Source organism: Peromyscus leucopus, chromosome 5 (genome assembly GCF_004664715.2).
Source record: "Peromyscus leucopus breed LL Stock chromosome 5, UCI_PerLeu_2.1, whole genome shotgun sequence".
NCBI lineage: Eukaryota > Metazoa > Chordata > Mammalia > Rodentia > Cricetidae > Peromyscus > Peromyscus leucopus.
In genome coordinates, this window is record NC_051067.1 from 124,621,557 (window position 1) to 124,641,899 (window position 20,343).

The window sequence follows — 20,343 nt, forward strand, 5'->3', positions numbered from 1 at the left end:
CTAACCTGTGGGACTCAGAGTCATGATCTTGTCTCCTTGCTCATCAGGGAGTGTTAGGCCATCTGGCTCATGCCATAGAAGCATTATTGATATGGGGTGCTTGGATAAGCTTGTAGGATTTATTTAGTCTTTTTGTCCCCTATGAAGAGCCAAGAATTGCAAGCTGACAGATGCTTTTTCTTATCTGAGTATCTGTGTGCCTGAGGTCTGAGAACCAGACCTTGAAGTGGTTATTACTTAAGAATTCCAAATGTTTTATATAAAATTTGAAATCAGTTGGTTATAGCACAAAGGCACCATTTACTGGTTTGTTTTGTTTTTAGGGTACTGGGGATTGGACCTAGGGCCTTTGGTAAGTTCTCTACCACTGAGCTATATCCCAGCCCTCTTTTCATTCTTTATTTTGAGACAGTATCTCATTAAGTTGTCTAGGCTGACCTTGAATTTGCTCTGCATCCAGGAATGATAGGCCTTGAAATTTGAGTCCTATGCCTTAGCTTTTGAAGTAGCTGGGATGACAGGCCTGTGCCATTTCATTGTAGTTTAGTGTTTTACTTAGGTAATTTTTAAGTGATGTAAACTAAGTTTGGGTGAGGTAGACGGTGCCTTCTAATTGGAGCAGTACTTGTTAAACCTAGTTTTTTGCCCATGTCTTCTGTGGTAGTCAGGTCCTCCTATATCTCATTCTTGAACACTGAGAATGTGAGGGGCATAGTCATTCAGAGGCTAAGTTGGCTGTGTGACATACAAATTAGCTAAATGAATCAAAACAGATCTGTTAATTAAGGGATTTAGTTGGGTTTCCTTTCCCACAGTGCGGGCATTTGATAATTCCTAGAGGATGGGCTAATCCTCCATGTAAAATGCTGAACACTTAATTACATTGAGGAAGTATTGTGTTTCAGTTATCACTGATTCAGAATGCTCCTTCTTCAGCCCATGGTTTCTGCAAGTGTAGTTCCATGCCACATTCTGCTGATCAGTCAGGACTTACTGACAACCTCCTGTGACAAATGCCCTTTAGGTCCTGCACTGTGAAACTAATGGTAGCCTGGACAAGCTCCAAATGGCCTGCAGCTTAGTTTTTGCTGTTTTCCTTTATTGTGACCAACCTCTGAGATGCCCAACCATAGAGAAATGAGCTGATGGCAGATACATGGATCTTGCTTTTGGAATAACCACATGGTATAGGGTAACAGAGCCCTTCTTGGTTGTGGTTAGTTTTCATATGCTAAGAAATATTTGTGCATTATTGGTTAGAAACCACAACTATATAATAGAATTGTTGATCTAAAATAGCTTACTAAAAAAAGAAAAATTAAACAAAAATCATATATATACCAAAAAACCCCTTTGAAAAGAAAATGGTGGAGTATGGCATTTCTGAATTGAATTTGTAGTTTATGGAATGAATTTCAAAAATTCTCCACTTCGCCGTAGAAGTAGCCTCTGGTTGTTATACTTGTACTCTCGTGCGTGGTTGGCCTTCCCGTGGTTCAAGGCATATGCCACCTTCCAGCCTTTTGCTCTCTTTCCCATGTGGAACATTGGTTAGATACCTAGCCATCCATGTGTGGATGGAGATTATGTCAGAAAATCTCAAAGTCTAGCTGCAGCTATCAAGAATGGGTATGTGGACACAGATGTGGCCTCATATTCTATGGGTGCTCCTGGACCCCTTTGAACAGCAGATACTTATAAATGCACAAGAATAAGGTGTTTTCTGGACTACAAAGAGGCTCTTCTTGCCCACTTGCTGGAAGAACTGGGTTAAATAAGTATGATCAGCCCTTGGCTGGGTCTGAGAACATTCTGGGCTTTGTGTGGCAGTGTGGCCTGGAAGGCAGTGGATGCTGACTCTTGTTTCTTGTCTGGTAAGTTCCAGGGGACTTCATTCTGGTTATATTCATTTTCAGAACAAGTATCTCATGGAGCATGTGCCTTAATTTGGTAAATTGTTTAGGTTGGCTTTACAAATGCCACATGAGAATTAATTTTTTGTATAGATGGAAAAATACATTTAACACTAGTTCATGACTATAAGTCTGTTGTCTAAAAACTTGTATGTAGGAGGCTGAGGCTGACCTCAGGTAGCTAATTCGACCTGAGGTCTGTAGTATTTGAACAGCCCTGAAGCCTCCACGGATCACACCTTCTCTAGGTTTTTATTTATTTATTTATTTTTTTAATTACCCTTCTGCTGGAGAATGGCATATGCCATTGGCCTCCAGGACTTCAGCAAGAATGGCTTAGGAAACCCACAGGTGTGACTGGTGCTCTTGACTAGGGACAGGGGCGTCGGTGAGACAGGACTGTCACAGAGCCCAGTGTGTCCAGCGAGGTATGCAAAGGTAGGAACGACTCCCTTGCTCTTGTTCATCTGAGCTGCCCCCAGGGACCTTCCTCTCTTGCTTCATGTAGCTGATGCCTTGGGCCTTGGATGTGAGGGAAATGACAGAGGTGAGGCTGTGGTGGTTATTGCTGGGGGGGAGGTGGGGGAGGTGAGGACTCATCTTGAGGCGGCCCACACTGTTGAGGAGTGGCGCAGTGGTAGTTGTTGCACAGCAGATGTGGAACAGAGTGTCTTTCTATGCTCCACGTGACCTCAAACTCAGCCTAGGCAAAGACTTGCCCAGGCCAAGGCCCTGGAGATAATACAGGATCTGTACCCCGGTTGCTTGGACTCAGGAAGGAGTTACTCCATGGTCTGCTTTCCTTCTAGAGCGAAGTGGAAGCATAGACCCGGACTGGCTCTGCACTGGGGCTTGGTGGGTATGGTGGGGGGCGGGGATAGAGATGTTCCTCTAGGTATTCCTCGTGAATTTTATTTTTCTGGAACTTAAGACACACTAAGAGTAGCTGCTTGTACTCTGACCTGATTTAAAGAAGAGCAAAAAAAAATCCAAATTGCTGGTGGAAGCTTTTCATTTTAACAGTTTTCAAAAGTGGTGATGTCATTGAAGATTTATATGACTGGAAGAGAAAGCATGTTTATTTTGCTTGTACTATAAAGTAAAACTACAAGAATGCATTGTTCAGATGCTAAAATTGGATTAGCATTTTAGTAAAGTAAGTATACTCCTCCTGAATTTACAAAAGGTGTGTTTCAGATAGCGATGTGAGTGGACACTGTGTCTTGTTCGGTGTAGAGACATGATTCAGTGTTACCAGTGGGCACCTGGGTGGACTCTATGGTAGTCTGCCCAAGGTCAGAGGGCACCAGATCTTTGTGTTAGTGGAAGTTAATGCAGGTAGCTTCTGTGGCAGTTCTCTCTCCTGTTCACTGTCCCCCGTATCACTGAATGACAACAGACCTAGGCCTCTCTTGACTTGAGGTGATTTTCCTGTCCCCACAGGGGACACTTGCTGCCATACTTGCTGCCACTAGTTTTCTTGCTTAGCTCACTTAAGCTTCTTGCTTAAGAGGGGACTGTACACCCACAATTCATGGTTCGTTTAGTGATGTGTCTTTAGATCATCTTCACTTTTGCTTTGTTTTGTTGTTTGTTGAGATCAGGTTTCCTTATGTAGCCTCTGCTGGTCTGGATCTCATAACCCGCCCTGCCTCAGCCCTCCAAGTTCTGGGATTACAGGCATGTGCCACTATGCCCAGCTCCACTGGATTTTTTTTTTATATGCATGCTGGATATAGTGGTGACTGGGTGACTTCCAGAACAGGATCTGTCTCCAAGAACCATCTCTCCACTTATATTCCATTGATACCATTGAGAAAGAGATTATTTATTCATCTGGTTCTGAGTTCCAAAGTTCAGTTCTTTCCATCCTTAGCTATAGCTGAGAGGTCATGCCCATGCTCCACCCCGCTAAGGTGTCTCTCCATAATGTTCTGTCTCCTCCACATGGATCCTCCTGCCCCATTCTCTTTCTTACAGGGTTTCTCTGTATAACAGCCCTGGCCAGCCTGGAACTCGCTCTGTAGAACAGGCTGGCCTCAAATTCACAGAGATCCTCCTGCCTCTGCCTCCTGAGTACTGGGATTAAAGGTTTGTGCCACCATGCCCAGCTATCCCCGTGATGTTGTAAGACAGTATTGTGATAAAGGGACCTGACAGAGGCTGTCTGGGAGAGGTGCACACGACACTGACCTCAGTGTGGTCAAAGATGTTGGGCCTGTAGATCCTGGAGACTGGCAGTGCTTGGACTCTGCGGCACCAGCACACTTATCCCCCTTTAAGATTTCATTTTCAGTTCTGTAATCCCAAGGGGCTCCTGGTATTTGGGCCCATATCTTGTTTGATGTATTCTTCTACAATCAGGGTGGCTTGGGCCTGCTGCTGGCTACCACCAGTGGCTATATCTCAGCTCTGGTGTTCCTGGCAACCAGATGGAGGCTGGGAGCTTGGCTTAGGAGCCCCAGGGAGCTTATATTTGAGCTGTGTGCTGTGCTGTCTTAACATGCTTCTGAGCTTTGCTGAGACTTGTCTCTTCTTTCAGAGGACTATCCCAATGGCACCTGGCTGGGCGATGAAAATAACCCTGAGATGCGGGTACGATGTGCCATCATCCCCTCCGACATGCTGCACATCAGCACTAACTGTCGCACAGCCGAGAAGATGGCACTAACGCTGCTGGACTACCTGTTCCATCGAGAGGTGCAGGCTGTGTCCAACTTGTCGGGCCAGGGCAAGCATGGGAAGAAGCAGTTGGACCCCCTCACTATCTACGGTATCCGGTGTAAGTTCACACAGCTGATAATAGCTGAGGTGGTCAGGGAGCCGAATTTAGACCATATTTCCAGTGCTGGGGGTGATGCCAAGCTCAGTGGTCATCACAGAGATGGGAATCTGGACTTAGGATTTGCTTGGCAAGATGTTGTGTGGTGCCCTGTGCTGAGAGGGACACTTGGGAATGTGCTTCTCCAGGGAGTTGCAGATTCCAGTGTCAGTCATCCTTAGGCTGCTCTTGAAGAAGAGAGAACAGAGGTGGGATTCCCTCCTGCCCACCGGCCACAGTGCTCCTGAGTTGCCCATTGGCATGAGTGGAGTCTGTTCAGGGAGGTCTTGGCCTTGGCACTGTGATGTGCTCATGGGCTGATCTGGCTGTGTTGGAGGCTAGTAGCACTCTAGGACCGATTTTAGTGCCCAACATGATCTTGGTGTTGTCCTCCTGTTTGAAGAATACTACTTGCTCAAGCTGGTTCTCTCTCTGTCTCCCTGGTGATACTTGGAAAGCATGTAAGGAGCCCAGGCCTCTTACCAGTGACCCAGCCTGATGCCCGACCTCCTAGACTGTTCATTCCAGAGCTCCCATGCAGGATGATTCCTGGGCTGGTCGTGTGTTTAGTTTTACTGGGGCCACACCTTTGGCTTTTCCATCATCCCAGAAGGGGCAGCTACTTTGTCCTTACTGAGGAGACAGCCACATGGGGAAGTACTGGGGCTGGAAGGTAGGTATTTAACACTTTCCTTAGAAAGAGACTGGTCTTGGGGCTTCAGAGTGTTGGACCAGTGTGCCCCATATTTAGACACCCTGGCCTAGCTGCAGGGGCGTGTAGTGGGTTGGGGAGAAAAGGACACGAAGGCTATGAGCATCTGCAGAAGAGTCTGCCTGTCTTCCCCAAACCATGGTCTGCACTTGTGTTCACTTGGCAGCTGAATTTGTGGGTTGTGTGCGAGGGAAGCAGTGCAGGCTGTTAATAAGGACGTACCACACGGACTCCTTCCTCCCTTGGGTGTGTCCCACCCCTCAGAGGCTACTGATGGGGCTAAACCTACCCAGCCTCCTACCCCAGCCCATCTATCACCAGTACTGTGTTAGTGCTCACATGGAACCATTGAGTGTTAAAAAAAAGGATTGTTCACCTTTGACCTCCAGGTCTTAACTTGGCTAGTATTACCTCAGACTTTGTCTCTATCCCTCCTTCAGAGTCTCATGGTAATGCCTGCTGTTGGCCTTATTCAGCTAGTCCTGTTAGCTGTGGTCTTGTCTCTAAGTGCCGTCTTCACAGTGGAAGATGGGGAAAGAAATAAGCTGTCCTGTTGAGTTTGCTAAGGATTGGTTAGCTCCCCAGGCTTTGAGTCATCAGTGAAAGTGTGTGCAGGAAGAGCAGTAGTATGCCTTTGAATGGCTTTGAGTGTCTTCCTTGGGAGTGCACTAGGCATGGAAGTGGTGCTCTTTCAAGTGAGCATATAGGCTGAGTTGTTGAGAGTTTTGCTAGTGGATCATCCAAGCTTCTGCTTGAACTATGCAGATGAGCATGCTCCAGTCTGCCAGGTGCCAGAAATTAATTCACTCACACACACACACACACACACACACACACACACACACACACACACACACACACAGTCTGATTTCTGTATATCTGTAAAGAGTGCTGGTGTGGATGAGAGACCCTGAGGACTCCTAGGCTCTTTGAAAGTGCTTTGAATGAAGGCTCTTAATTTGTACAAAACTACATACATGCCTACAGATAACCAGCAGATATAGATGAATGCAGTGACTCTTCTTTTTTCCTTGTTATTGAGACAGTCTTACTATGTAGATCAGACTGGCCTCTAACTCATAGAGATCCACCTATCTTTGCCTCCCAAGTGCAGGGATTAAAGGTTTGCGCCACCACCATCCATGCAGTGGCTCTTCCTAAGCCACCCTTACCTAGAGCAGGCAGTTTCTTGGTCATAAGTTGGAGGTAACACATTCTGTGCGAGCCAGAGAACTCTCCTGGTTTGGTGCATCATGGGCTCCTGGGGTGCTCTAACAGAGTCCATGGACTGAGCATTCAAACACAGGCCCAGATGCAAGGTCTAGCTGTTGCCAGGGGAGCTCCTCCTCCTTTAAAAGGGGTTTTGCCTCTACCTCTGGTGGTGGTGGCTAGCAGTTTTGGTGCTTGCTAGTACTGCCTCTATTGACCATCTCCTCTTTGGGTGTCTGTGTCTGTCTCTCCCCTCTCAGTATAAGCACACCACTTGTACTGAAGTGAGATCCATTAATATAACCTCATCCTCAATCATACCTGCAAAGATCCTGGTTCCAAGCGAGGTCTCATTTGGAGGTCCTGAGAAAGACATGAATTTTGAGGGACACTGTTCCCATCAATGCACAGGGATGTGGGTTTTTCTGAGCTTCAATAATCAGATATTGTCTCCTCTCAGGTCCTGAAGGGTAGATTGGGAAAACTGCTCATATGCTTTGGACACAGCCCATGCATAGGTGTGGCAATGGTCTGCCATGGCCTGGCAGGGGTCTTGGGATATACTAAGAACACCAGTTTGACCAGAGAGCCAGAGAAGAGTTTGGGTAATTTGAGCTGGTAGCCAAGGAGCTTGTGAATCCTGGAGACAGGTGGAAGACCTCTTCTCAGGGGGATTGAACCCTGCTGGGGACCTAGCCTAGAATGGCCATCAGAGACTACAGACTAAGAGGAGGAGGAGTTGTAAGGAAGTATGTATGGGCCAGGATGAGTTGGGGAAAGCCCAACAGGCTTTCCTTGGGAGGCTTGGATGGGCGTAGGCCTGTTCAGAGTGCCCCTCGCCCAGTGCTCCTTCCCGTGCATGGGTGGGGTCTGTTGTCTTCCTGGGGGGCTGCTATTATGTCAGGTCTGTAATATGAAAAGTGAGCTCTTGGCAGGCAGTTCCCTGCGTGGTTTTCTCCGTGGACTTGAGATTGCTTCAGCAGTAATAGTGTCCTCCTTCCTTTGTGACTGATAATGTAATGTGCCCCCTACTGAGGGGCTCTGTTTGTTTCCTCTAGTCTGTTGCCTTTCCCACAGCTCCTGGCAGTCTCCTGTGTAGGCTCATTAAGTGAGAGCTGGGAAGCTGCTTTTCTGATTTGAAGAGTCAGCAGTGGAATTCTGGAGGGTGGGAAAGCTGCTAGCAATGATGGGAGATGCTTCCTGGCTCTGCTACAAGTGGGTGAGAGCAAGCTGGGCCACCTTCCACAGCTTGAAATACAGGTGTGCCCTTGACCTTAGTCTTCCTGTGAGCTAAATACTTCACTCCTTGGGCAACAGGTGACCCACAGGCCAGCAAGTGGAGGCTTCTGTTCTTTTGAGGGTTTCTGGTTTTAAGCCTGATTCTACTGCGTGACCTCAGAGCAGCCGTCTGAGTAAGATGTGGCAGCAGGCCTTTTCTTGTCTGTCTCCCTGAAGCTTTCACCTGAGGTCCTCAGCTATGATGAAGGTAGATGCATAGGAGGAGAGCCAGAAACTATAGTGAGGCTGGTCTTACAGAATGTGTCTCTTGTCCCTGGTTTTTGCCTCAAAATGGTAACAAGGGTGATAACATTCTTATTCTATAAGGTTTTCAAATGTGCATCAGATAAGGTAATTGGTCAGTAGTGGGTTCTGTATAATTGCTCAGTGGTTTATTGAATAATAACTCCGTGTTTATTTTAGGTGACCAGAGATTCTAGCTCACACTCAGATTTCCTTTCATGAGGGAGGGTGAAAAATGCTGCTGGGCTCCATGTGGTATTCTCAGGGGCCAGCATATGCTCACAGAAAAGTCAAGACATTTCCTAATGCCTGAGACTTAACACAGCATTTAAAGGCTTTGTTTTCATTATTTCTTGTATTTGGTATCAACAGAAGCAGTTTTAGAGTTTAGGTGGTAACTTAGCTCTCAGTATATGATCCAAACTCAATGGCCTTAATAGTCAAAACAGGAAGTTTTCCAACTTAGGCTTTTGATTATTATAGTTTGAATTTCTTCCACTTACTTTCCTGTTAATCAGTAAAGTTACATGAGCCAGCTACAAAAGTCACTGTGTTGAAGAGAATGTTTTGTGGTATCATTCACCACCATCTTTCTTGCTGCCGTTGGATATAACAAAGGACCATGGGCTGGAAACATGGTCTAGTGGTTAAGAGCACTTACTGCTCTTCCAGGAGACCTCAGTTTGGTTCCCAGCTCCCACATCAATAGCTCACAACTGTCTGTAGCTCCAGCTCTAGGAGACCCAATGACTCTGACCTCTCTGTGGGCATCTGCACTTATGTGCACATGCACAAAAACAAGGTGCACATGCATGCATACACATGCGCGCACACACACACACACACACACACACACACACACACACACACACACACGCACACACCAATACATGTTTTAGTAAAAATATTTTTTAATTGGCAAAGTCAAATGGCAACACAAAAATGTAAGTTCTAAAAAGAAAAAAGGGAGGGGTATCACATGGGCTAGTGAGATGTGGGGCCAGACTTAGAATAGTCTGACACCTCTAGTCTGTCGTCTGTCTCTGGTGGCCTTCTGTATCTTTGATTTCCTTATTATTGAGTGATAGTATCTGCATGCTGTTCAGTGATGCTCCTGGCATGCTCTGTACACATAGGATTATCAGTTTGTGTCCCAGTGGGTGCTCTGCCATGTGCATGGCTTTCGGCTCCATCCTCCAGTGGTGGGGTGTGGGTTCTGTTCCACCCCAGGCCATCAAGCAACTCCAGGGAGTAGTCCCTTTGCTCAGGGAACTTGCTTTCTAGGAGATAGCTTGCAAGAACACAGGAGCAAGCATCTGACAAGGAGCACTGGCCCGATAGTGTCAGATAACTGCTGCTCACTGAGAGGTTAGCCAGTGTTTACTGAGTGCTGGCACAGCGCGCACAACCCAGTTTCCTGCATTTGCAAGGAAGAAGGGTGTATAAATACTTTGTGAGAATCCTATACATTTAGGGAAGTAATGGGTGTTCTAGAAAGCAGGTGTGCTGTGCTGAGGGGAGGTTTGGATGAGGAGGGAGGGCAAAGTACTAGTCTGGGCAGAGGTGGGTGGGTGGGCCTAGCAGAGCAGAGGGTAATGGACTGGAGCTCTAGCAGGACCTGCATGAGTACAGTGTAAAGTCTCCATTTGATTCCCCAGGCAGTCAGAATGGCATGTGCTGTCTTGTGAGTTTAGGGCAAGAGAAGTTGGAGGCTGGGGAGTCTGGAGCATGTGAGAAATGGAGTCCCTTTGGTGTTGGGGTGAAGTCAGCTTATTTAAAGGCTAAATAGACAAGAAGAGTGGTAAGTATTTGCATCTGATCCTGCTAACCTAGTGACCTGAATGACTCTTTTCCCTGATGCAGTTAGATTTTCTGGCTTGTTTTCTGGAAGATGAATCAGCCCTCCAGGAGTAGGGCAACAAGTCAGCTAGGTCTCTTAGCGGCATTCAGCTTCTGTGTTTGTTGCTCTCAACAGTGGGGTCCAGGTCAAGGCCTGCATCTGATAGCTTTTATCTGGGACATGTTTTTTCAGGTCACCTCTTCTATAAATTTGGAATCACGGAATCCGACTGGTATCGGATCAAGCAGAGTATTGACTCCAAGTGCCGTACAGCATGGCGGCGGAAGCAGCGAGGCCAGAGCCTGGCAGTCAAGAGCTTCTCCCGGAGAACACCATCCTCATCCTCATACAGTGCCTCAGGTATGCTCAGGAGAAGATTGCCCTAAAGCCTTTGTTCACATGCAGAGTACACCCCAGGAGCTCGTCAGTTCTGGCCCCACCCAGTGGGAGGCTGGCATTTTGGGAGCTCCCTAGGCAGTGGCAAGAGCATGAGGCCTGCTTCTCTTACCCTGGAGCTCCAACAGGAAGAATTGGTGCAGGACCTTCCTTGTGCTGCCTGGGTTCTCATTTCCTGAGTGAGTGTCTTGCAGCTTAACAGTAGTTACTGTTACTTGCAGAGTGGCTGGAGGGCCCACATCGTGTTCTTTAGTCTTAGTTTGAGGTTGTGGACTCAGGCTTGTCCTCAAGATCACCAAGACAAACTCCTGGAGCTCTACCCCGGACCTGGCCTCCTCTTTCCACTCCAGTGCTAGGGCTTGTGCCCCAGGGTCCTGGGCAGTCTTGGCTGATTTTCTGTACTGAGCTGTGTTCTCAATCCTGAAATAGTCTTTTAAACTCTTTTTCATCGCTTTCTTGGCAATAGCAGTAGCTCCTGAAAGTTGAGTCCTGTTTGGGGGTCAGCTCAGGACCCAGAGCAGGAGTGGGCAGAGGGCTGCCAGGGCTCCCTCTCAGTACAGGCTTTGTCTAGGGACTTTGTTTTGGAAGCTGCAAAGCTTGGCACCTGGAGCCCTCCCTGACCATCTTCAGAAAGTGCTCTTCCTCCCTTATTTTGGTGGTTATCAGGTACTTAGCTCTAGTTATTACAAAGTGGCAGCTGTGTGGGTCACACTCATTGTTCTCTGTAGTGTGGATCACATGTAGAATGAGAAGTTTAGGTTCTGTCCTGGAAACCTGAGGGAGCCTCTAGGCATGTGTTTGGTGAAGTTATATTTGATTGAGGGGTGTGTGTGTGTGTGCGCATGCGTGCAGCTGTTGAATGAGTCAAACATGACTTGTGACTAACCTTAGATGTGCTCTTGAGTGCTGTCAACCCACATAGGTTGTGGTTTGCTCCTTTCTTGCTTGAGCAATGGTAGCAGCTCTCTGGCAGTGGATCATCAGTTCCATCTGTCTTACTGTGGCTCCCATGTTATTGTCCATGAGCTCTGCATCCATGTGATAGTTTAAAGTTTAGGAAGATACTGCTTTCATCGGGTTCCAGAATTGGGCACTGGAGTGAACCTGGCTGTAGAAAGCACCTGTGTAGACAAGTGCAGACCTAGGTCTGTGGCCCCGAGAACAGGAAGCTGGTGTGCCTGTTCTCGCTCAGCATGCCTCCCAAGGCACAGTTTGGAACCTGGAACAGCAAGGAGCCTTCTGGTAGGAGTTGAGGACCCCACCTGGTGCTGTGAGAGCCCAAGTAGTGAACCTGGTGAACTAGAAGTGAGGTCCCAAGTCACACAGAGTCCCCTAGGATTCTTGCTGATTTCCAAGCTGAGCATGCCTGCAGTGAATATCAGTAGGACATCCTAGTCAGTGTACCCAAGCATACTCACATTTGGCTGAAGAGGTGCCCAATATCTGCCAGCCAGAGAAAAAAACCGTGGATTCAGGTCCAACTTTTGGGAGAGAACTAGAGGGCCATGGCTGAGCTCTCCCCAGAGTAAAGACAGAACATTAAAAAAAAAATATTTATGTGTGCACACACGCATGTGTGCGTGTGTGCATGCGTGCAGGCATGCATATGTGTGTATTGTCTCTTGCCTGCATGTAAGTCTATGCAACATATACATACCTGATGTTGGAGAAGGTCAGAAGAGTGCATCAGACTCCCTGGAATGAGTTATTAATGGTTGTGAGCCACTATTTGGGTGATGGAACTGAACCCAGGTCCTTTGAAAGAGCAGCCAGTGCTCTTAACCACTGAGCCATCTCTCTAGCCATGTAAAGCCAGAACTTAAAGACAGCCTGAGAAGATCACACTGGGCCACCAGTTTCAGCTGGTATAGGAAGACAACAAAATCCAGACACCTAGTCTGGGAACATTCACACGGTCTTGGATCTAATACCAAGAAAAAGGACAATGTAACCTATGACCAAAATAGACAACAGCCAAAACCCAAATCCAACCAACCAACCAACCAACCAACCAACCAAAAAACCTAGTGACTAAGGAGGCCCAGTCTGGAATTAACAGCCCATCGCACTAAAATGTTATTAAAGTTATGTTCAAGGACTTAAAAGAGGAATAGAAATGTAGTAGCAAGGAAAGAAATTAGATTTTCAAAAAATTGCCAAGCAGAGTTAGAGATGAAACATGCTGTAGGTTCCTACATTTCATGTAGTTGAAGCTGGTTGTTTATTTAGGAATTGTAATAATTACAGTCAGAGTTTTTTGGACAGGGTTTTGATGAACCAGGTCTTACCGCAGATCTGACACACTGAGGTGTTGTAGCCTGTATTGCTACCTTGATGACGAGCGCAGGGTGAATGGAGACAGGGCTCTGGAGCTGTAGAGGTGCCCAGAGCGCCTGCCTTGGTACATGTAGAGCCCAGAAGTATGCATCTGTAGACTCCACTGCTGCACTCAGATGCATGCTGAGCTCTTGCACATATCTGTGCAGGGGGCACATTGCCCAAGCCACCACAGTCATGGTCTGACCCATGGTCACAGGGCAGTGTTTAACAGCCATTGAGAGGGCTGTCCAGAGTCAGGTTTTTTGGTGACAGTGGAATTTGAGCAAAAGGATGAGACACTCCAACTGTACGGGATTTGGTAGTGTACATGAAGGACCTGAGGAGTGGTGGTATTGGTGAGTTAGACTGCCTGCAGAGGTGCGGGTACCAAGAGATCGGCGTAGAAAAAGCAGATCATCAGTTCTCCATATATATCCCAAACAATCAATGGACCATTCCCTCCACAGGTGGATTGCTTACAGACACATGCATCTAGGCCTGAAGGTGCTCAGGTTGTCAGGTGGAGGTGTGCTACTTTGGAATCATGGTCAGTTTATATTCTAATTTAGGTAGAGTGGAGTGGCCTGAATCTGCATTTTCTAGCCCGCACCCACCGGCACCCACTTTGCTGGCCCTTTAAACTCACCCTTTAAGCAGTTGAGTCTTCTGGGTCTTTAAGCCAACAGCAACTTTGCAGGTGGAGACTCAGGTGCTTGTGCCTGTTTCTGTGGCTCCTGCTCTAGTCAGCGTCAGGCTTGCTTGCTTATTAGTGGTTGGGCTCTTCTAGTTATTTGTGTTTCTTTCCACTGCTTGACAGTAGCTTAGCGTGATGATATTTGTATTCCGTTTTTTAATTTTCAACTTTTTTCTTTTTTATTAGTAGCTAGTCACAGTACTTGATTGATTGATTGCTGCTTTGTTTATAACCATATTGGCAGTTTCTCTAAGATGCCATAGATGCTGGCTTCTTGTGTAGGCAGCTAGCCACTGTGCATTGTATTAAGTGCCCAGGTTCTGGGCAGGTTCCCAGGAATGGCGTGTCTGAGAAGCCCTGGCAGCTGTCAGCCCCTGGGGTGACTGTTGGGGAATGGACAAGCCCTGTAGTATGTGTGCTGGTCTGACCGAGACATCATTCACAGAAGGCACTGCCAGGTGGCTGTTGTTCTGCTTGACCTGTGGTCTCTGTCCTCCTGCCAGTGACATCATTAGGGGGAGAAGAGTGCTGACCCCATTCTATGCTCTTTGGTTTGGAGTAGAAGAGAACCTGGGGCTGAGAGGGTGCTGTTCATGGGGATGGGGGTGGGGAGGCTCCACAACGCCATGAGGCATGATTATTATAACCCTCTTCTGGTGGCTTTGGATGTGTGCTGTTTGGGACTAGCCTCAGAGCTGCCACTGAGCTAGTAGATATAGTTTTGGGCCATGGCTGAGGAGGCAGACAGGCACTTGCTTTCAGAAAAGGGCCTGGGCTTGGGGCAGTCCTTGCCACTCGACATCCACAGGGTCTTGTGACAGCGCACAGCTTTGTAAACTGATGAGGAGACATTTGTCTGTTTTAACATGCCACATTCTTGGCAAAGATCTGATTAAGCGGAGTGGGTGGTTAGGCTAAGGGACTTCTGGAATCTTTGTCATTGTTTTGTCTGCATCTGCTGTTGCCTTAGCAAACCTATTCTGGTATTCAAGGCTATTTTGGTGATGGTAAATGTAATTAGGCCAGAATTCTGTTAATTTGGAATTGGTATTGATTCCAGCTGGGTTGACTTGTTACCTTAGAATTGTTAGCAGAGAGACAAGGGACCACCACACAATACTGCAAAGGATTTTTTTTTCTTTACAAATATTTATATAGATAAGTATTCATCTTTTATTCTATTTTATTTGTTTTGTATGTGTATTTTCATGTACATGCCCCGTGTGTGTGTGTGTGTGTGTGTGTGTGTGTGTGTGTGTGTGTGTGTATGGGTCTATGTGTCGGTTAGGCATGGTAGTGAGAGTGCATGTGGTATGCACGTGAGTGGAGGTCAGAGAACATCTTGCAAGAGTAGGTTCTCTCCTTCTGTGTGAATTTTGGGGATCAAACTCAGATTGGTAGGCTTGGTGACAAGTACCTTTACCTACTAAGCTTTCTCACTGGCCTGTATATGAGTTTTGTGCCAAGGATATGTGGTCGTTTGAGAATGGCCCCCATAGGATCATATATTTGAATGCTTGGTTTCTAGTTGGTCCACTTTTTTGAGAAGGATTAGAAATTGTGGCCTTGTTGGAGAAGATGTGTCACTTGGGGTGGGCTTTGAGGTTTCAGAAGCTCATGCCAGGCCCAGTCTCTTTCTCTCTGCCTTGTGCTTGTGGATCAGATGTAAGCTCTCATCTACTGCTCCAGTACCATGCTTGCCTGCTTGCTCTCTTGCTCCCCACCGTGATGGTCATGGACTCACCCTCTGAAACTGTAAGCAAGCCCCCAATAAAATGTTTCCTCTTACAAGTTGCTTTAGTTATGGTGTCTCTTCAGCAATAGAAAAGTAACCCAGACAGCTAGCTAGTTTGTTTGTTTGGTGGTGCTAGGGGATGGAACCTTGGACCTCATGCATGCAGGCTAGTGCTCTACCATTGAGCTATGTCTTCATCCCTTGTTTATTTTTTTGAGACAAGGTCTTGCAGTATAGCCCAGGCTGACCTCCAGCTTGTGACCCTCCTCCTCAGCTTCTTGAGTGCTGGGGTTACAGGTGTGCCATGATGTCCAGCAAAGCTAGTTTATTAAATGATGGATTAGTCCCTGTTAGTTTGGACACCAACCACGAATAGTTTCATGTAAGCTTCTGAAAGGCAGCACTGTGTAAACATTCATACATGCTGTGCTTTACTGTGCTGGACACAGGAAGCAGCAGCGTCTGTGCGGTGGCTACTAGTTTCGAGTGGCAGAGGGACCAGCTCTTCCATCTTCTGCCTGTACATGTGTGTGACTCCACAGTTTAGTTGTTGTCATGGTGCTTTTATTTATTTTTATTAATTAATTAACTAATTAACTAATTAATTAATTTGTCATGGTGCTTTTAAAACCACAGCACTCTGATGCTGCTGTGGAAAGGACATGGAGCTTTTCTTTAGAGTCAGCTTCGCATCCACACATAACGACAGTCCACTTTCTCAAGGATTGCCCAGCAGGTTTGTTCTGACCAGTTAGTACAACTCTCTGCCATGGAACTGCATAATATACATTGAAAATGGAAGAAAATAAATCTAAGCCCTAATAGCCTGTTTCAGAAAATTCTGCTTGTGATGTCATTACAGTTAGAGGCCAAGATGTGCTCAGTGTCAGAACACACGTCTAGTGTGCTGGAGGCTTTAGACCCAGTCTCCAGTACTGGAAGAAAATTCATTATAGTTTGTATTACAATTAAAATTAGCATACCAGATATCAAACCAAATGTACCTTACTTTAATTAAACATAGGAAATAAAATGTGTTATAGATGTAGTTTGATTTCAGAATAGCCCTGTGTGTCATATCTGTGGACAAACCCGCAGTAGGTCAGTAGTTTGCCTAGGTGTTTGCAGGAAAAAGAGTTGGTTACAACAGTGTCATTGAATCTTAACAATGCTTGCCTCTGTCGTCACAAATCCCTGACTTGCTGTTAATAACTCTCAGAGCAGAGATGTACTGACCTGAGTTTAGGAACAAGATGCCTTCTTCCCTCTTCTTCAGGAATTGAGAGGGGAGACATGAGGGAGCTAAGATGACTGAGTGTCACCCTGTATGTGGGACCTGAGGATCCTAACACTTATCCTGTGTTCCACAGAGACCATGATTGGTACCCCTCCACCCGCCAGTGAGCTACAGCAGTCGCAGCCACAGGCCCTACACTACGCGTTGGCCAACGCACAGCAAGTGCAGATCCACCAGATTGGAGAGGATGGCCAGGTGCAAGTAGTACGTACCTTCTTACTCACATGTCTCGGGAGGTGGGGGGAGGGATCTGGGGGAATGTTGACGGCGCAGGGAGAGAAAGCAGCACACTGATAGTTTGAGGTGAGGTGAAAGTGCTCCATTTAGAGAAGCAGTATGACAACCTTGCACATGGCTGTTGGCTGCTGCTGAACAGCCTAGTGATAGAAATCCCCGCAGGACCTTGACTAGTCCCTGTGGTTCATCTCTTGGTCCTGTACTAATTAATGTTGAGGTCACCCATATGTGTGCAGCCTGTCTGAAGGAATCTGTTTCGGCTTGTCTCCCTGGAAGCATAATTCTTGGTTCATGATCTCAGGCAGCCTTTCATAATGGAAAAGGTCTAAGCTGATGGCCTTGGATTCTGCAGCATTTCTTTAACATGTGCTGGGTTACTACAGGCATTGCACAGTAAAGAGGCAAGCCTCAGCCAGGGTGCTATGTTCTGAGCCATAGGCAGCAAAAAGGCAAGGCAGAGTCTGCTGTATACTCTAAGCAGACAGGCAGTGGCAGATGGGAGTATGTACCTCAGAAACTGCTGGAGGGCAAGGAGCTTTGAGGGCAGCTCTAGGATCGTGCTGGTGCTTTTTGTCCACTGGCTGCGGGGCTGTTTGAAAGGAAACAGTGGCTGTAGGTGATGGATTTCATGGGCTTGTCGATTAGTGTAACTGACCAGACAGCAGGTTTTTTCACCTGGTTAGTGGGGAAGTCTGGGAAAGCAGTGGGAAGAGATAGATCCCTTTGGCACAGGTTTTTGTGCACAGTAAAGCAGAAGCAGCCCAACACCTGCAGCAGGTTGTTTGCTATAAGATCTTATTTGGGCTAAGATAGGATTTCAAAAATAAAAAGATTTATTTTTATTTTTAGTTATGTGTATGCATGTGTCTGTCTGTGTGGGGTTTGTGCATGTGAGTGCAGGTGTCCACAGAGGCCAGAAGAGGGCTTCAGATCCCCTGGAGCTGGAGTTATGGGGTGTTGTGAGCCGTCCTACATTGGTGCTGGGAACTGAACTCAGGTTTTCTGCAAGAACAACAAGTGCTGTTAACCTCAGCCATCTCTCCAGCCCCAGATAGGGTTTTGATAGGAGTCGGGCCCTGGGCTTCTGTGGAGCCACATTTACTAGTGTTTCCACTTCAGTGCAGTGCACACGAATGACTCCTCCCGTCTGCCACCCTTACCAGTATTCCCCCTGTGACTGCACATGCTTACTTAGTTGTTAAGTAACATTTAAAAGTTCAGCAGCATAAATCATGTGATGAACATTTACTTATGAGGCTGTGGGATGAGCTCAGGCAGTACACACATTGCACCAAGCTAATCAGACCCTGCCCTCTCTTGGGCTGAGAGCAGATAGGCATGAAGTTGGCAGAGGGTGCTTGTTGTTTCTTTTGGTTTGTTTTTCTCTGATGCTTCTTGGTGTCTTCTCTTGCTGTGGATTCCACAGGGCCACCTCCACATTGCCCAGGTGCCTCAAGGGGAGCAGGTGCAGATCACACAGGACAGTGAGGTGAGTCAGGTGTCACCCTGCAAGCTCACAAGGCCACACAGTCATGTACTCAGTTTGTGGAACCAATGCTATTCCAGAAGAACCTGGGGAGTGCTCTAAGAGAGAGTCTGCCTGGCTCAGTGGGGTGACTGGGATGCTTTTCTGGTGTTTTTTATAATTGATGATGGCGTAATGAGATCTGTGAAGAGACACTGTAGACTCAGACTGGTGGGAGTAACTTCCTACCTATTGTGGGCCATATTGTGCTACTGTGTATGTACATGCCTTGTGAATCTGCAATTGTTTAAAAAGGAAAAGGAAAGACATTTTCATTTGTGGGTCAGAGTTGAGGGAACAGGTTTAAAGTTTTGTGCTTTTAATACAAGAGAAAAAAAGGTTCATCTTATAATACTTGTTTTATTTTTGTGGGTTTTATTGCTAAAAGGGGTTGGATTTTTGTAGAGTTAGTGGTTTCCTGGTTATTTCTCAATAGTGTAGGGAAGTTCTCACTCTGTCTCCTTTTGTCCCTGTGCAGGGCAATCTGCAGATCCATCATGTTGGCCAGGATGGACAGGTAAGTGCTCACCTGTCCCCCATCCATACCCTTCTCACACAGCCTGAGACACTGGTGTGGGGGTGGGGTGGGGTTGCCTGCAGCAGGAGGGGCTGGGATGAAGTGTCCAGGTTGGGGCTCTGGCCTGCATTTATGCTTTGTGGGCTCTCACATTAGTTTTTGCACCAGAGAAGAAACTCTCCCCAAGTTCATTGCTTTCTGCAACTTTCCATGGAAGTTTGATGACATTTGCTCAGGTGGGACAAGGTAGGCTTGGTTCTTGCTTATTGCTGTCAAACCTAAACACCTTCCTGTTCTTCTGAGATAAGGAGAACGGTTCTTTATTGGCTATACCTGGAAGGACTTCTGTGCTTAGTGAAGTATCCCAGGCTCCTCAGGAGAGAAGTGAGTGCTACAGGGTGGAGGGAAGCTCGTGGTAGCAGTTGGGATTTGCACTTCTGTGGCCTTTAAGGAGTTTTTGTGAAGGTTGGTGTCAGCTCTAGGTCATGAATAGTCAGGACAGGCTTCTGTTTGCATAATACAGCTTAAGAAGTTGTGGCAACACATAGAGTTCACTCACCATACAGGAGGCTCTGCTCCTTGTTTTCCAAAACTAACACTCTCTGTGCTGGAAGACCCATGTTGTTCCCTGTGCTACCCATTTTGGGAAAGAGTCAGAGCTAAAGAGAAACCCTAGTCATTTCTGCAAAGCTTGTGCAGTTGGGACCAAACGGCAGAAATTGGTTCTCATAGCCTTCCTCTTGGGGAGTTTCAGCCTTGAGTTGGTTCCTCTCTCTGCTTTTTATGACATTGTGGTCTGTGTTTGTTATGTTGGTGTGTCCCCATAACACGAAAGGATGCACCTTTTCATAGATAAGAAAGCAAAGCCTGTTACCTCAGTTTCCCACTGTTTCTATCATGAATAAAGTTTCACCTGGAATTGGAAAAAACAACAACACAGCAGACTTTTCACAGTTTGAGTGTGATACTTGTGCTTGATTGTAGGCACAAGTGCCTGCCTGATGCTTGGCTCTGACTGCTGACCTGAGGGCAGACAGCCCAACGTCTAGCCGGACCGGCAGCTTCTATCAGGCCACAGCCACCAGCTTCTTTTGGGTAGAGAGGCTACGAAAGAGCCAGTGCTTGAGCTTCCAAGGCGGACACCTGGTTCTGCCTCTGGGCCCAGTGCCTCAGAAGCCTGTCACTGCTGCCAGCCATGATCCTACCCACTCTGCTCTAAGCAGCCTCCCTGCAAGAAGCTATAACACTGGTCACTTTTCACACTGAGAAGTAACTTGTACATCTCTGATTCTTTCCACCTGTGAACCCCATACTTTGTTTCCAATCCCGCTTCCCGGTGTCACTGTATCTGGGACCACACATCCAAGGGTACTGCTGGCATCCTCTTCTCTCCTGGAGGCAGCTTGTCTTCGGATGGAAACGGACAGCATGTGCTCACGAAGCAACTGTTTTCTGCAGGCCCATTAGCCAGTTGTCTTTGCTTCCCACTTGTAGAGATTCTGTCCTCATTTTATCATCTGGCCAGTTCTCCAGTCTGTTCAGTAACCTTACTCAGCATGGCTTCATTTATGGTTCAGAAGGCACAAATGTTCCATTTACTTGGGTGT

The 20,343-nt window shown here is 46.9% G+C and overlaps 1 protein-coding gene across 8 annotated transcripts in view; it reads left to right on the forward strand.

Moving 5' to 3' along the window:
- LOC114700960 (BTG3 associated nuclear protein) overlaps window positions 1–20,343 on the forward strand; it is a 76,568-nt gene that overhangs the window by 43,343 nt on the left and 12,882 nt on the right. For 4 of the 8 annotated variants that reach the window (XM_028880824.2, XM_028880829.2, XM_028880828.2 and 1 more), the window contains 5 exons: window positions 4,456–4,695; window positions 10,209–10,376; window positions 16,531–16,661; window positions 18,112–18,183; window positions 18,698–18,736. In XM_028880824.2, the coding sequence (XP_028736657.1) occupies window positions 4,456–4,695; window positions 10,209–10,376; window positions 16,531–16,661; window positions 18,112–18,183; window positions 18,698–18,736 (650 nt within the window). The remainder of the gene's footprint in view (window positions 1–4,455; window positions 4,696–10,208; window positions 10,377–16,530; window positions 16,662–18,111; window positions 18,184–18,697; window positions 18,737–20,343) is intronic. The other 4 variants (XM_028880827.2, XM_028880831.2, XM_028880830.2 and 1 more) reach the window with 1 other exon arrangement.